The sequence below is a fragment of the Barbus barbus genome, assembly GCF_936440315.1.
Source record: "Barbus barbus genome assembly, chromosome: 46".
Classification (NCBI taxonomy): Eukaryota; Metazoa; Chordata; class Actinopteri; order Cypriniformes; family Cyprinidae; genus Barbus; species Barbus barbus.
The window spans coordinates 12,126,369-12,144,145 of NC_136724.1; the positions used below are offsets into that span (position 1 = coordinate 12,126,369).

The following is a 17,777-nucleotide window of genomic DNA, read 5'->3' on the forward strand; positions in this document are numbered from 1 at the left end:
GCAACAGAAGCCAAGAAAGTCCAAGAAATAAGGCCATGGGGGAGGGGAGGGTGGGAGAAGTCAGGGAGGAGCCTGGAGCAGGAGGAGCCAGGTGGAAATCCAGAGGTGGAGCTGAAGGGAAGAAGGAGCCTGACAGAGCCGGAGGGGCGGAGTGACGAGGTGTAGCCAGAGGAGTGGAGTCCCAAGGCGGCGGATAGTTGACGACTGACCAAGGTGGAGCCGGAGGGACGAGGGAGCCCGGTGGAGCTGGTGTGAGGACGGGCCACAGTGGAGACGAGGGAGCTATGAGCCAAGGTGGAGCCGATAGTTTGGAGGACCGAGATGGAGTCCAGGGCTCGGAGGCTGGAGGTGGAGACAGGGGATCCTCACACCTTGGCAGAGCTGGTGGCTGGAAGTCCCGAGGCGAAGGATCAAAGCGCCCAGCTGGTGCAGACTTGAGGATGAGCTGAGGGGCTGACAGGCACCAGCGGGACTTGGGCTGAGGAACTGACTGGTTTGAGAGGAGGCGGGAGAGGGAGGCTGGGAGGGAACACAGGAGGATTTGAGCTGGGCGGAACCAGCGGAGACGCAGGAGATTCAGTGCTGGACAGAACCAGCGGAGACACAGGAGATTCAGGAGCAGAGGGTAGTACTTCTCCAAACCAGTCAATCAGGTCCATTTCAAAGATGTTCATAAGTTCCTCAGTATAGTTCTCAGACACCAGTTGCAGCTCACCCTCAGTCGCAGGAGTGTGGGCGAGGCTTCCCTTCAAGCCCTCGATCACCACCAAAACTCCCTCAGGGACGGACGATGTTGCTGGCTCACACACTTGGTCAGACGATACATGAGGCTCAGGCTCTGTGGCAATGATACATATAATTAATTAATATTGCTCAGGACTTAAATGAATAATTACACTGTAACAAGGACACCTTAAAATAAAGTGTAATCCTATTTTGCCGCTGTAACTAAATATAATGTATTTACCACTAAATACAAGAGCTTTTTCAGAAAACACCGCATAATCTGACCTCCAGATGAGAACTGGGGCCATAAAGGGCATACAGAGTTCAGGGCTTATTTTAGAAACTTGGAGCAGTTCAACAAACACATAAGAGAAAACCAGCAAAGAGCCAGTGCCCGCAGATCCCAGCGCCCTTTGAATAAATGTTTTTACTGAAGAAGGGGTTTTGTTTGTGAAAGCTGGCGTGCAAGTATTTGGTTTTGCAGCAGGGCGGCTGCTAAATGTGTAGACTGGGGCTCGTTCAGTGATCTGAAAGCTTTGATTCAAAAGCTCAGTCAAACAGGGAGAACCGAGATTATTTGAGCAACCATAAGAATTGCATTTTCAAAACGGTGCCAATGGACCGTTATGGGCTTGGAATGAAGAGTGTGTGTGAGTGTGTGTGTGACAGACCTCCCTGTCGCTGCTGGGCATACCACTGCATTCACTGTGCATATTTAATGAATGGGGTGCTAATTAAAAGATTTGTGTTCCAGCGTTTGTGTGTGTGTGAGACGATGGTTAGACATTGAAATTCACACTCATTCTGTAACACAGATGGTGAATAGCCATACGGACACATCCTAAAAATCAATGGGTTAATTAGCTACTAGTCTGCGTTACTACTCACTAGGTCATGCTTACAGATGGCTTGGTTCTCCAGGAGTTCACTTACAGTCAGAGCTGATCACTAGGCTAAAATATTGACCTTGCTTTTCCACTCCATTAGCCCCAATAGACCCCCTTTGGCTTTGACATTCAGCTCTACAATTACTTACTGAAATCCGCCTGCTGAATTTACATTGATTATAATACATATTCTCCAGGCAAGGGAGTCCTGTAATTTAAGCTGGGGGAAGGTGACTGAGTTTGTCAATGCTATTAGGTCTCTATGATTTAGCTCATATCACACTATAAAAAAGTGCTGTAGAAAGTCAGAAAGCATGGCTCAAGGACAATTTAAAAACACATGACAAAGTATAAAAAATGGAATGAAAAGGTATGCAAAGGCAAGAGTATGAAAAGGAAAACAAATATATAAATGTATATTTTCCTAAGTAAACTAAATATTTGAATTATTTATTTGTTTATTTATTTTAAATAAACAAATAAATAAATAATGAACATAACACACACATATATAATATATGTGTGTGTGTGTGTATGTGTATATATATATATATATATATATATACACAAGTATTTAAATAGGAGCTCTTATTTTCATTATTTCTTTTTTATTTGAAATAAAACCAATTATTTTTATTTAAACGTTAATTAGTTTAAATAGATTTTATTAAATATTTAGTTTATTAAATAAAATAAAAAACTTGTTCTTTTTTTTTACTTTTTTGCATTTAATTTCTAGTTTGTGTACCAATTTATATTAATACTTATATAAAATAGAATATTTTCTATTCATTTTTGTTCTTATTTTTATTACTTATAACAATATTTATTTGAAAATGTTAATTAATGTAAATGCACCATTAATTTATTAAAACAAATTTATTTAACTGTTAATGAATTTTAATAGATATTATTAAATATTATATTTATTCAGCAAACATTTCAAAAACTAAAAAAAACTCTTTTTGTGTATACTTTTCTGCACTTCATTTCTGATCTGCAGGTATTTTGTATTAATCATTTATCATTTAAAACTTGGCACTGTGTACAGAAAAAGTTGTTCTCTCTTATGATAAATTGCTTGCAATATTCTTCGTGTGTAAGCCGCTTTGGATAAAAGTGTCTGCTACTTAAATGCAAATGTAAGTTAGATAGCTGTCCAATTATCAAATCTCATCTCAGTATCACCTTAGTGAACCAGAATTCAGCATAGATAAAATAGACAAAAAAGGCATCGATTACTGAAGCTTTTCACACCTTAAATTAATGCCACTTGCATGCTGACTTAATAAATACCTTCTGTTTCTCTGAAATTTCATGCTTTGTGAAATACTTTCCCCTGTAATTATAGTCAAACACACAGGTGGTGCTGTGCTTATCTTGACAAAGGCTATATAGAAAAGAGTGATTGATGGACCTGTGTTTTTTTTTTTTTTATCTAAACCTTTCAGACTTTGTCAGGCCACCCAGTAAGCCAATTTAGAGTGAATTGAAGGCTGAGAGAAACATTTTGCTCTCTCCTGAAATTTGCCTTTTTGAATCAAGCCTGCAGTCTGCATTTATAGTGCCGAATGTTCCTAGCAGTTCTTTGAAAAAATCAATAAAAAGGGTTGAGTCACAGAGATACGTGTCTCCATCCAGACCAAACGAGAGACACTGGGAGCAAGAGACTGTGTTTTCCTAAATGGAACACCTCTGCTCTCTTCTTCAGAGTGCTGTGGGGACACGTTTCTCCATGGACCGCGTAATCCTTGTCCGTTAGGGAGCAAAAAGTGGGAAGGACATCACAGACAGTCGGCTTTCCTCTGTGCAGACTATAAAGCAGATAAATATACATCCCCTCAGCCATACCAGAACTCCAGCAGAGCTCCACTGTTAGAGCTCTGTATAAAGACACAGAGCTCAGAGCTCTGGTTGACTGTAAAGAAATATTAATATCTGCGCCGTGGAGCCGTTGTGCTCTGCTCATGAGTGCCGGTTTGTGCAATAATGTTCTGGACAGATGTTGCACACTCATAGTGAGTCAGGTTTGCATTTTGTTTAGACTTCAGAGAGTTTTATTTTTTTTCTTTCTTTCTGGGAAAACAAGGTTTTTCTTTTGTTGTCAATGACATGTTTAAGAAGCAGATGGTTCCCCACAGGTACAGTTCATATCTTGTGATCGATAGGAGTGTTGTCTGTATGGGCTTGTCAGAGCTCTTGCTGCATTGCATGTCCTGGTAGAAAAACAAACCCAATACTAGGTATTTTTTGGTTTTAAGTTATATAAAATATCTTATCTTCCTAAGTTTCTTAAGTAAACAGATCATTATTTATGCTATTGATTTATATATGTAAAAGAAATGACAGTGTGAATTTTTGCTGATACAATTTTTACATTCATGTCTGCCATGTTGAAGGTTTAGTAGTATGTAGTTTTCGTGTGTGTGTGTGTGTGAAATTAAAGTAGTTCTGGGTAACATTTTACAATGCGGTTTCATACATTAGCAGTAGTTCACATGACATCATAATGAACAATATTTCACAGCATTTATTAATTTTCCTTAATGTTATTTGTTATATGCCAATATATTTAGCATTCAAAAGAAATAGTTCACACAAAAATGAAAATTCTGTCATTAATTACTCACCCTCATGTTGTTCCAAATCTGTAAGACCTTCGTTCATCTTGGGAGCACAAAATAAGAAATTTTTTTATGAATTCCGAAAGCTTTCTGACCCTGCATAGATATTTCTCCATTTTTTTTAACATTACTAAGTGGCAACATTTGGTAACAATACACACTCTGTGTAAAGTGGTTTTGTCTCATTTTAGTTACAAGTTTGTGTTGGGCTACTCCCTCTGTAATTTTGGTTGGAAAACTTGTTTAAGAGCAACTTTGTACCAAAGACCCCAGCATTTACACAGCTGCGGCTTGTCAGATTTTGCTTCCTGTACTTAAAGAATCTTTGCAAAGAGCAAACATATTAATGTCTATTAAAAGAAACAGTCCTTGACAGTTCAAGAAAACAAGTTTAAGAGCAAACTAAAGCAAGAGTTCCTACAGTTTTGACATCCGTGACCTTGAAGGCTTTAAATTTCTTCCATGCTGAGGCTGATTTTTGGAAAGTACCCATGTTGTTTTACATCTTTATGCTATTTTTATGTCATTCATTGCTAATGTGGCTCTTTCACACATTTGACTCTTGAATTAAATGTTTTTGCAAGAAGATTGTAGTTCTACACATTATTTTGTCATGAAATGACACCTTTAACATATAACTGAGTGTTCAGTGTACCCTAAAAAAAATGTGAAAATATAAACAGAACATACATGCCTGCCAATAGCTGACATGAGTAGACTACATTAAGTCATCCAGAAGCCCTAAAAGAATTCATATATATTGTTATCATATGAAACTGTTTCTCAGAAACACTAGAGAACCACATTGAGTGTCTCCACATTCACTTACGAGTTCCAGTCTCGCTGAAGTTAGGGCTACCCCATAGAGACATGCAAGATTTATGGACGAACATTGTGGTAACTGATGCTGTGGATCTGTAGGGAATTCTGGCTTCCTTTTGTATGCTCGAGATGCGCTTTCTCAGAAGAAAAACAACCCTATCAGAGTTAGAGGAAGCTTTGTTGTTCAGCAGAGCTGTTAAACTGATTATTAAAATAAAAGAACTTTATTGAAGAAATGTTGTAGATTATATATAATTAATTTACTAGGTTTGTAAATTATTCTGTATTCATTATTGTTTGCAAAGCACAAAGGATCCATCTCTGTCTGTCTCTCTCTCTCTCTCTGTCTCTGCCTGCCTCTCTGTCTGTCTGTCTATCTGTCTGTCTGTCTATCTGTCTATCTGTCTGTCTGTCTGTCTGTCTACCTGCCTGCCTGCCTGCCTGCCTGCGTCTTTCTGTCTGTCTGTTAGGGGTGTAAAGGTTCACAAAATTCATGGTTCGGTTCGATATGACACAGTGGTGTCACGGTTCGGTATATTTTCGATACGGGGGTGGGGGGGATTAAAAGTAAAAACGGAATGACAAAGTAATGATGGAGCTTTCAGCATCTGCCACATATTTTCTCAGAGACAAGACGACGAGGGACGAATCTACTTCAACATGATAATGGTATATAGCTGTTTTCATTTATTCCCTTAATATTTCTCTTGTGGCCCGTACTGTCTGACCCCTGTCGTGTGTGTCATGTGTTCCCGCCTCTTGTGTCCATAGGTTTGTTTCCTGTCCTTGTTAAGTGTGATTATTAGTTAATTCTTGTCCAGCTGTGTTTTAGTAATTATCTATGATTATCCTGTGTATTTATAGTCCTGTCTGTTCAGTTAGTTTTCGTCTGGTCTACTTGTTCCTCCCGGTGTTCATGTCTGTGTCAACCTTGCCCTGTCTTGCCCTGCCTTGTTTGGATTCATTAAAGACTGTAATTTGAGTTTACTCCTCGTCTCCATGTTCCTCATTCCTCCCCGCTGTGTGCACTGTGACAGAAGACCAGACCAAAACAGTAAGCAGTGCCCACTCACCTGTCATGTCTGCTGGCTGCGGCTCATTCTAGCCCGCCGGCCGTTCCGATGTCAAGTCTGCCAGCTGCCGCTCTCTCAGCCCACCGGCCGTTCTGAAGTCAAGCCCGCCAGCCGCTACGACGTGAAGCCCGCTGGCTGTGGCTCACTTCAGTTCCCAGTCTCGAGGATCCAGTTCCGTAGTCACAGCCAGGAGTGCCGTTCCCGGTTCCAGAGGATCCAGTTTCCTAGTCACGGCCAGGAGTGCCGTTCCCAATTCTTGTGGATCCAGTTCCGTAGACACGGCCAGGAGTGCCGTTCCCGGTTCCAGAAGATCCAGTTCCCTAGTCTCGGCCAGGAGTGAGTGCCGTTCCCGATTTCTGAGGATCCAGTTCCATAGTCACGGCCAGGAGTGCCGTTCCCGGTTCCAGAGGATCCAGTTCCGTAGTCATGGCCAGGAGTGCCATTCCCAATTCCTGAGGATCCAGTTCCGTAGCTCTGGCCAGGAGTGCCGTTTTAGTCTTGTCGTGCCCACAGGAACAGTTTTAAACTCATCTTGTCTTGTCGGTTATGTCCATGGAGACTCGTCTGCCTCTCCTGTCGCAGAAGTGGAAGCGGTTGCTAAGGGACCCTGTGAGGGCCCCTGACTCCTTGTCATGCCCAGAAGAAGCCTCAGCTTCCTAGCTTCCTGTTCCTGTGGGCTGTCCTGTTCCTGTTTGTTTAGCCCCGGAGGGCTCGTGATACCCCGTAGCTGCCCCATGGAATATATTTGGGGGGGTAGAAGGGTTCCTGCTGGAGTGGCTGGGCAAGTGGACTGAGGCCACGGCCACGAAGGACCATTTGCCATGGCCTCCTGAGCTCCCTGCACTGCCATGGCCTCTGTTCTGTCTGTTCCGCTCCGGAGGTCCTCGTCCTGTAAGCCTGTCCATGTGTGTCCTGAGGGGCCTCCAGAGTGCCCACCCCCCCGGTGGAACTGTTACGGCCCGGGTCGCTCCTTCCAGGAGGGGGGAGTTATGTCAGACCTCTGTTGTGTGTGTCATGTGTTCCCGTCTCTTGTGTCCATATTTGGTTTGTTTCCTGTCCTTGTTAAGTGGGATTAATAATTCATTCTTGTCCAGCTGTGTTTTAGAAATTATCTATGATTGTCCTGTGTATTTATAGTCTGTTCAGTTAGTTTTCGTCTGGTCTACTTGTTACTCCCGGTGTTCCTGTTGGTGTCAACCTTGCCTTGTCTTGCCCTGCCTTGTTTGGATTCATTAAAGACTGTAATTTGAGTTTATTCCTCGTGTCCGTGTTCCTCGTTCCTCCCTGCTGTGTGCACCGTGACACGTACATAGTGAAGAGAAAATTTGAAGAAACTATTTTGTGTTAAACAGATTGTTTTTGAAAGTCTGTGCTTGAAATGAAAGCTTTTTATTTCATTGATGTTTATTGATGACTTCAGTGTTAATATTTTAATTATAGGAATATAATTCATTGTATGATAGACCGGTTTTAAAAGACCTTCTTTTAAAACATTTGAATTGAGGAGTAAATAGCCTAATCTTATCCTTGCAGCGCATCAGTTATGCAGTAATTATTGCGAGGCAAATTAATTGTAATTTTAATTTAATAATAAAAGTATCTTCATAATAATAATAATAGGCCTAATAAAATAAGAATGTAACAGGCCTACATTAATTGGAAATGCCAAATCCTCTTAATATTGCCAATAATTGATGTTTTTTTAAGGGGAGGTTATCACTGGGCCTTTCGCAGCACGTGCCCTGCGTGCCTGTCCGCTACTCCACTGGGCAGACAGATAGCACGTTGCTTGTTTCGTTGTTTGGGATGCCTTGTTGAGCACGGGGGCACTGGGAACATTATATTTCACACATTTTAAGCTCTTTTATTTTCTAAATGTAATAGGATTAGTCCAACGAATCATTGGGTTTGTAATGTGCACCGAACCAAAAGCCTCTTACCAAATAGTTCAATACGTATCATTACACCCCTACTATCTATCTGTCTATCTGTCTGTCTGTCTGTCTGTCTGTCTGTCTGTGTCTGTCTATCTACCTATCTACCTACCTACCTACCTCTCTATCTCTGTCTGTCTCTCTCTCTCTCTCTCTCTGTCTGTCTGTCTGTCTGTCTGTCTCTGTCTGTCTTATTTTTTATGTATTATTTGTACAGTATATGTATTTGTGTATCTGTCTATCTATCTATCTATCTATCTATCTATCTATCTATCTATCTATCTATCTATCTATCTATCTATCTATCTATCTATCTATCTGTCTGTCTGTCTGTCTGTCTGTCTGTCTGTCTGTCTGTCTGTCTGTCTGTCTGTCTGTCTGTCTGTCTAATTTTTTACATATGTATTATTTGTACAGTATATTTATTTGTATTATTGTGTATTATTTCGACATTTATTATTATTATTATTATTTTAGATTTTTATTTATATATTTAATTATACATTTTCTATATGTATAATGCACGATTATTGGTGATTTTTATGGAGTGGCAAGACACATGCATTTTGAAGTGCAGTCTATTCCACTCATGTGTTTATGTGAAACTACATCCCAGAGCTGGAAAAAAAATTACCAGTAGCACGACTTAACAAATGATAGCATTACTGGAACAGCTAACCCAGAAGCTATCCCATTACACAGAGGTAGGTAGGCAAAAGATTTTAGACAGGCCAGGATTGAAGCTTTGATGTCAAGGCCAGAGGTTAATATGAAAGGCGCCACAGCAAGAGCATTTGATATGCATATCATACACCCGCACAGAAACAAACACAAATGCACTCAGGAGCACTCAAACTGAAGAGAAATATATATTTTTAAAATACTTTGTGTTTAGTGTGTGTGTGCATGTTTATGTGGTTTATGAGGACACAAATTTGTATAATGACATGGGTATGACAGAGGTATTACAATATGAAGGTAGTTTATGAGGACACTGCCTATGTCCCCGTAATTCAAAAGGCTTAAAAAACATACTAAATGGTGTTTTTTTTTTTTTAATCTAAAAATGCACAAAGTCTCCTGTGAGGGCTAAGTTTAGGTGTAGGGTTGGTGTAGGGCAATAGCACACACAGTTTGTTCAGTATAAAAACCATTACGCCTATGGAGAGTCCCCATATACCACAAAAACCAACGTGTGTGTGTGTGTGTGTGTCAGTCAGTGATGTGCGCTAACATGTGCCCTCTCTTGTTCTGCAGAAATCGAGCCTTGGATCCACCGATTCAGAGCTGAGGGCACCGTTGATTATTCACAGCTGACCTTTGACCCCGGCCAGAATGAACTAATTGTGGGCGCAAGGTAATGGTCACTTCTTCCATCACTGTGTGAAACTTAGTTAGGACTCAGTCCATGGGTCTCAGTATATGAATGAGAGTGTCGTTGTCAAAGGTTCTGTCAGTGTGTCTGCCAAGCCTTACATTTATATAGTACTATATTTTTAGCAACACCAAATTGACACCCACTGTGAAAATGTCACAATTGCCAAGTTTCCCATGATTAGCCCAATAGTGACACACAATCCTAGTCCTCATAAAACCACACAATGAAACCGGAGGACTTTTGTGGCAGACAAAGAACAGCATAAACCCTCCTCACCGACAGATACTTTGATAAAAAAAATCGCACCATGAATGTGAGAATAGGATAGGATTTCCTGTGTCCATCTCTAATTAATGAGTGTGATGATTTCCACATAGACTTTCGCACTGTCCTGCCATACATCTTCAGCCAAATTAATCTCATATTCCCGATCTGTCAGCAGCCTGGATGGTCTCCAAGCAATTATTTTGTGACAACTGCAGAAATGGTTTGATATGAGGCACTGTAACAGTTCATTCACCCACAGGGCCGGGAGCGGTAGAATAATTACTTTTTCTGGGAGAAGCAGGGATTACCATTCACTTCACTAGTGATTCATTGTATCATGAGCAGATTGTTTTTTGTTTGTTTTTTAACTTGAAAGTAACGAGACGGAAAGTGTTAGTTAGCTCTCAGAACCTGCTCCGAAGTGCAACACATCATTATCAAGTCTGCCTTGGCTAAAGAGTTGCAGATGGGATTCTTTGTTCTCTCCAAACATAAAAAATGTCTTGCTTGTGTTACAAAGAATTGCATATCAGTGGTAATGGCTCAAATGAAAAGATTCTTTTGGCCTCTTGTACAGTAGGAAACACTTGTTAAGTTTTTCCAGACATTGTTTTCTCGTTGTTTTCCTATAATGAGAAAGCTCACTCACTCAGTTCCAACTAATGATTCGGTCTGTAGATAGTTGTCTTGTACTTTAGAGTTCGGGTTTTTGAGACAGCAAACCTCTCAAACAAGACAAATGCAAACAGCTGGAGCTAAAGGAATCCAGTAATGCTCTTTAGATTGAGGTTGGGAATTATGGATGCATAATAAATCAGCAGTCATATCGTGTCAGCTGACAAATTTTACTGTTTAATAGTATTATTAAGTAAAATAGGCCAATAAATTTAAGGCGATAAATTATAGCCACAATTATGGAATGCATTATTTCCTGTTGGCTAAATGCAAATAAAATTGTGTACGTATTTTATTACATATTTATAATGTTTTTTTTTATATTTATAATGTAATATATTTTAATTATAATTATTTGTTTGTTTTCCATTTAATTTTATTAAAAGCAAAATTAGAAAGTTTAGGATGTAAAATATTTTTATTACACTGTATGAATATTATATGCAATGGAAAACTGTTATTTTTATAAAAAATATTTTTATACTTAAATGTGCATTTTTAAAATGTAAAAATGTAAAAACAAATTATAATAATAATTTAAGTAATATTATAATTTAATGTTTTTGCATTTTTTTAGATTTATTTATCTAATATATTTGTTTATCTACCTCACATTAACATTGGTTATCATATCAGTGTGTATTTTGTAATTCACTTAATTTCATTTTTATATATTTCTAATACAAACCCGATTCCAAAAAAGTTGGGACACTGTACAAATTACGAATAAAAAAGGAAAAGGCAATAATTTACAAATCTCATCAACTTATATTTTATTCACAATAGAATATAGATAACATATCAAATGTTGAAAGTGAGACATTTTGAAATGTCATGCCAAATATTGGCTCATTTTGGATTTCATGAGAGCTACACATTCCAAAAAAGTTGGGACAGGTAGCAATAAGAGGCCGGAAAAGTTAAATGTACATATAAGGAACAGCTGGAGGACCAGTTTGCAACTTATTAGGTCAATTGGCAACATGATTGGGTATAAAAAGAGCCTCTCAGAGTGGCAGTGTCTCTCAGAAGTCAAGATGGCAAGAGGATCACCAATTCCCCCAATGCTGCGGCGAAAAATAGTGGAGCAATATCAGAAAGGAGTTTCTCAGAGAAAAATTGCAAAGAGTTTGAAGTTATCATCATCTACAGTGCATAATATCATCCAAAGATTCAGAGAATCTGGAACAATCTCTGTGCGTAAGGGTCAAGGCCGGAAAACCATACTGGATGCCCGTGATCTTCGGGCCCTTAGACGGCACTGCATCACATACAGGAATGTTACTGTAATGGAAATCACAACATGGGCTCAGGAATGCTTCCAGAAAACATTGTCGGTGAACACAATCCACCGTGCCATTCGCCGTTGCCGGCTAAAACTCTATAGGTCAAAAAAGAAGCCATATCTAAACATTATCCAGAAGCGCAGGCGTTTTCTTTGGGCCAAGGCTTATTTAAAATGGACTGTGGCAAAGTGGAAAACTGTTCTGTGTTCAGACAAATCAAAATTTGAAGTTCTTTTTGGAAAATTGGGACGCCATGTCATCCGGACTAAAGAGGACAAGGACAACCCAAGTTGTTATCAGCGCTCAGTTCAGAAGCCTGCATCTCTTATGGTATGGGGTTGCATGAGTGCGTGTGGCATGGGCAGCTTACACATCTGGAAAGGCACCATCAATGCTGAAAGGTATATCCAAGTTCTAGAACAACATATGCTCCCATCCATTTTCCAACATGACAATGCCAGACCAAATACTGCATCAATTACAACATCATGGCTGCGTAGAAGGAGGATCCGGGTACTGAAATGGCCAGCCTGCAGTCCAGATATTTCACCCATAGAAAACATTTGGCGCATCATAAAGAGGAAGATGCGACAAAGAAGACCTAAGACAGTTGAGCAACTAGAAGCCTGTATTAGACAAGAATGGGACAACATTCCTATTCCTAAACTTGAGCAACTTGTCTCCTCAGTCCCCAGACGTTTGCAGACTGTTATAAAAAGAAGAGGGGATGCCACACAGTGGTAAACATGGCCTTGTCCCAACTTTTTTGAGATGTGTTGATGCCATGAAATTTAAAATAAACTTATTTTTCCCTTAAAATTATACATTTTCTCAGATTAAACATTTGATATGTCATCTATGTTGTATTCTGAATAAAATATTGAAATTTGAAACTTCCACATCATTGCATTCTGTTTTTATTCACAATTTGTACAGTGTCTCAACTTTTTTGGAATCGGGTTTGTATATTTTAATTATAATTATTTGTTCATTTTCCATTAAATTTTTATTAAAAGAAAATTTAGAAAGTTTAGTATGTAAAATATCTGTATTTATATTTGTAAATATTTGTATATCAAATGCAGTGGAAAACGGATTTTAATTTTTAAAAATTAAATGTATAAAAAATTACATATTTAAGTTTTTGCATTTTTATTTATTTGTCAAATATATTTTTTTATCTGCCTCAAAAATACATTAACATAGGTTATCATATCTGTGCATTTTTTTTATTTTATTTCTATTAATTTAATTGCATTTTATTTAGGCTAATATATTGGCTGTTTGCCTTAAAATATATATATTAGATCATCCCTACTGAGAACTGTATGCTAGTCATTTCTACCTTTTTTTTTTTTCTTTTTCTTTTTTTTTAGATTGGAAAGGTGAACATCACAGTAAACAACACTGTTTATGCAGGTCAGCTATCTTTCTGTGGTTAATGTACATCACTGTGGATAGGATGAGTCAGGGGTTGCGGATCAATGTTGTTCGAATTGAGCTGTGAAGAGGAAAACTAAAGTCTTGCCTTGGAAGAGCTCCATGGTGCTTTCGGCTCGACTGGTTGTCCCTGGAGCAGATGGGTTTGCAGGGCCCAAGGCCTCACAAACGCACCCACAGTCTGGCCTAATGGACTGTGTGAAGGTTCTCCAACTGTGCTGCTGCTTCATCAAGGTCACTGAACAACAGGGTTCTCATGAAGTTACTCAGCAGCTCAAGGAACATTCTGCCAATTACCAACACCAGACTGAGCAGACCTGTCAAAGTACAGGCACTTAGAGTGTGAAATATTGACTCATGTCTCTACTGAAACATATACAAATTTAAAAACTGTTATAACTTTTATATATACAGAGAGAGAGAGAGAGAGAGAGAGAAAGAGATTAGTTAGTTAGTTAGATAGTTACCCACATAAATATCCAAACTATCTTTTATAGTGAAGTTGAAATTGCTTGATTTTTTTTTTTTTGTTCTCATAAATATCTTATCAGGTGTTGACATAAGCTTTCTATCAACCAATCAGATTGTAGAGTTAAAGTTAAGAGTTTCCCTCTTATTTCAGAGGTATCTTTGGTTTTTGAATAGGAATATTGCTCCAGGACCAACAAAGAATAACGATTCAAATGTTGACGCACTTGGCCAGATCACGTTGTGCCTGACACCCCACAGAACTGCATTCAAATGCAACTACAAAAAGAAATAGTCATGAATAACCTAGAACAAGTTCTGTACGTTCCGAATCCCTCGATACTGATAGTGTAGCTGCATGGTCATTACAGAAATAATGGCCCAGTAATCCGTGCAAAGGAACCATTGATAGTGAGAACCTCAAAAGCTTTAACGATAATGCAGTGAAACACAATCAATAGGCATGTCGATTCAGTAAGTGGACTTTAATCACAGCAACCTGATTTATCATGTACTCTCTTATACAATAAGACAGGCTCCACTTTCAGATTACATACTGTATTGTTTTAGCAAATGTGTTTGTGCTTCCGACATTCACAGATGGATGTAAAATCATGTCGGATACATATGCGATTTGTAGTTCCACATATAAATTACATTTGAGATTAGAGTTGGCAGAACACTATATTGCTATACTAGATTACATGCTCGGTCCAAGACGTTTGGAGGAGCAATTTTAGTTGTTTTCTGTTTCCCAGAATTAAAATGCGTGCAGCATTTATAGGCCTCTGCTGCTCCAAACAAGCATCTTATCCTTAGGCAAGGTCCAGGGTTGGCTCATTAAAGTGACAGTAGGCTGCACACTTTGCATAAGAGGTTTTTGGCTCTAACACATTGTTAGACTTCATCCAGGTGTGCAGATCATATGAAAAACCGAACTTGAACTGTTACGCCAGATTGTATTAAAACCGGATGTGCATTGGGAGCATATTAATGTGATTTATTCAGCAATTAATTTGGCAATTTAGTTCCCAATCCTCTGTTTTATTCATAGTCTTGTTTATCTCTGAAAAAGCTCAAAACATGCCTCTCACAACATTGGCCAATTGCTATTGCGCATGGATTCACTCGAAATGTTGCAACCCATAAAAATCTCCATTTATAACCGCAATGCCCACCCACCCTCTGAGGCAACTTGTGTTCTGATTCGGGTGGAAATTCATATCTTTTTTTGGTCTTTTCTTTCAGAAATCATCTCTTCAGGCTACATTTGGAGGATCTTTCATTGATCCAGGTGGGTGAAAAAAGTCTATGTCTGTCTCTTTCTGTCTGTCTTTTTTCCAGAATTGCTCAGATAGCTCAAACACCCAGGATGAGACTAACAGGTGTTGCTGCCGCCATGTGTGAATGCCAATTACAGTGGCTTCATAAGCGCAGAGAAAAAGACTCTGCCAATTTAAAAGTTGTCAGTTCGGCACAATGCCCTGTGGGCTGATGTTCTCTGTTAAATCCATATGTAAACTTTCCCTGGACTCCATTTTGGATTTGTGTGATTGGAAAACTATTAACAGCAGTTTGTGCTAAATTTAATGTTTCAGTGCTGGCAAACAAACATGCTCTTTGAGTCTCTGATACTGGCTTTGAATTGGGAATTAAAAATGATGTTCACTACTAAATATGATGAGGCTGATAAAGATTAGAGAGTCTTAAGTTCTGGCTATACTCACTGTGATTAATCATTGGAAATTGTTGTGTCTGTGTGCTTTATAAGGTGGCGGATCACTCTGGGATGAAAAAAAAGCAATGAAGCATTTTATTTTATTATTTGTTATTATTTTATGTTATTTTTATTTTACTTTACCATGTTGTCCACTAAACCAAAACCATGTGTTGCAACCAACAAGAACAAGGAATGTCAGAGAGGACCCTCATTACTGTGTGTTAAATGTATTAAAATATATTTTAATATGTCAGCAATTTTCATATTTTATATGTTTTGCTCCAGCATCCCTGAAAACAAACATAGGAGAGGTGGTTTCGAGAATGGACAGATGGATATTTATTTTAAATAGCATTTTAAATTGAATAAAATGCAACTTGGCACTAGTTTTAAACTAAATTTAAAATAATTAAAAATGAATGACTTTAGGTGATTTGGTGATTGTGGATCACTGTTAGTGTGAATGCCGCTTTAGATTTTCTACTTCTATAAAAGCCAGAACTATCAAATCCTATTAATGAGCCTAGTTTAGAAGCCAAATGGACCTGAATGAAGACCTGCATATCTCCCAAATTAGACCTTATTCCCTTAACAAGTTTCAAACATAATTACCCAGGAGTAACCGCTGTCCTGCAGCAGACAAGTTACTTGAGTTATTTGAAGTCTTTCCCGGTGTAAAGAAGTGGACTCTTTTGAGGCCTTTAAAAGAGCCAAACACTGGCTTTTTAACAACTTCAACATCATGGGGTCTCCTCAAAAAGATTGACCTCCTGGGGAAAAGAGCAAACAGACCAGACCCAACTTTTGAGATGCCTTTTGTTCTGACCTGCTCACAGGGAACCGGCGTCACAAAGATGAGCCCTGCCATTGCTCTCCAGCCAATCCTTTGCTCCGTAATAGAATTCCTTCACTTGCCTCACAGCACGGAGTCTTGTGTGTACTTTTGTTTTTGGTCTTTTTATGCCCTTTGTAACTGCTACAGCTGACTTTGCTGAAGGTTTCTCTGAAAAGAGAAATTCTCTGATGAGATGTTTTGAGGAGAGCTTCCCAATTTAGCTTGAACCAAGGTTTATTCATATTTAGAGTTTTTCTTCTCTCCTTACACAACAAGTTTCAGGAAGACCGGTGAGATCACAGGCGAGGGAATAATATGAATTATTCTGGCAGTATGGTGCAATGAGCGAGAAGTCCTGAGACCTGAGAAGGAAATGACCTAGAAAGTGCTGCTTTTATCCTTCATTGATCTCACAGAATAGAGCTTTCTGTAGCAATGATGCATCAGCAATGGGAAAAATAAACCCGCAGAGTGACCCATCATGTGTCTGCAGCACCTCCGCTAGTGTTTAAGAGCACAGTGTTGTGAAGCATTAAAAGCCTTTTAATGGCAGGATAAATGTGGCAGCACTATAGTAGATGTATAGTATGTAATCAGTATATGGACGTGGGCAGGGCACATTATATTTCATGGGTCATTGTACAAAATGAATGTAATTTGTGTCTCCTACTGTATGTGCAACTGTGTAAAAATTACTTCAAAATTCAAATAACTAAAAATGTCTTTATTATACATAGTAAAATATTATACATAGTAAAAGCAAATGGGGGGGAGTGTCCAGCGCTCTCTCCACCCTCAATACCCTGACTGAGGTGCCCTTGAGCAAGGGTGAGCACGAATTCCGAGTATGGGTCACCATACTTGGCAGTATGTCACTTCACATGAAAAGACGTGTATTGGATTATTTTAGCAAGCCCTTCTGCACTGAACATTTCTTTAGCTGTAATTTTTATTCATTTTATTTGTATATATATATTTCAAGATTCAAGATTTTTATTTGTCACATACACAATTATACAGAGTATAACCAGCAGTGAAATGTAGGTCAGGTCCGCTCCAAGGACAGTGCAATTATATAGAATACAAATATTAAGAAAAAGAAAGTAGAAAAAAATAAAAGAATAAAATAAAATAAAAGATAAAAAATATAAATATAAATCAGCAGGTCAGTATGTTGTTGACTTAAATAGTAATAAAGAGGAATGTGCAAAAAGAATGTGCAAAAAAGTTGTACATGGTATTTAAATAGCAGCAATATGAGGTAGAGAAAAATTATGAATAGCTTATGATATAGTGATATTTACATGGAGTCAAGTGATGTTATGACACAGAGTTAGAGTTTAGGAGCCTGATGGCCTGGGGGAAGAAGCTCCTCCTAAGTCTCAGTTTTTGCCATCAGGCTACAGAAGCGCTTACCAGATGGAAGCAAAGTGAATAGTCGGTTACCAGGGTGATTAGAGTCCTTGATGATTTTGACAGCTCTGTTTTTGCAGCGTTTGAGGTAGATGTCCTGCAGAGAGGGGAGAGCAGACCCTAAGATGCGCTCAGCTAAGCGCACAACTCTCTGTAGTGCTTTGCAGTCCTGATTGGAGCTGGTTCCATACCACACCGAGATGTACTGAGTCAATACACTTTCTATGGT

General features: G+C 38.8%; 1 protein-coding gene across 2 annotated transcripts in view; it reads left to right on the top strand.

Annotated features, from left to right (window-relative positions):
• Positions 1-17,777, top strand: part of LOC306865247 (semaphorin-5A-like) — a 136,393-nt gene that overhangs the window by 43,268 nt on the left and 75,348 nt on the right. For both annotated transcript variants that reach the window (XM_079409747.1, XM_079409748.1), the window contains 2 exons: positions 9,324-9,423; positions 14,829-14,874. In XM_079409747.1, the coding sequence (XP_079265873.1) occupies positions 9,324-9,423; positions 14,829-14,874 (146 nt within the window). The remainder of the gene's footprint in view (positions 1-9,323; positions 9,424-14,828; positions 14,875-17,777) is intronic.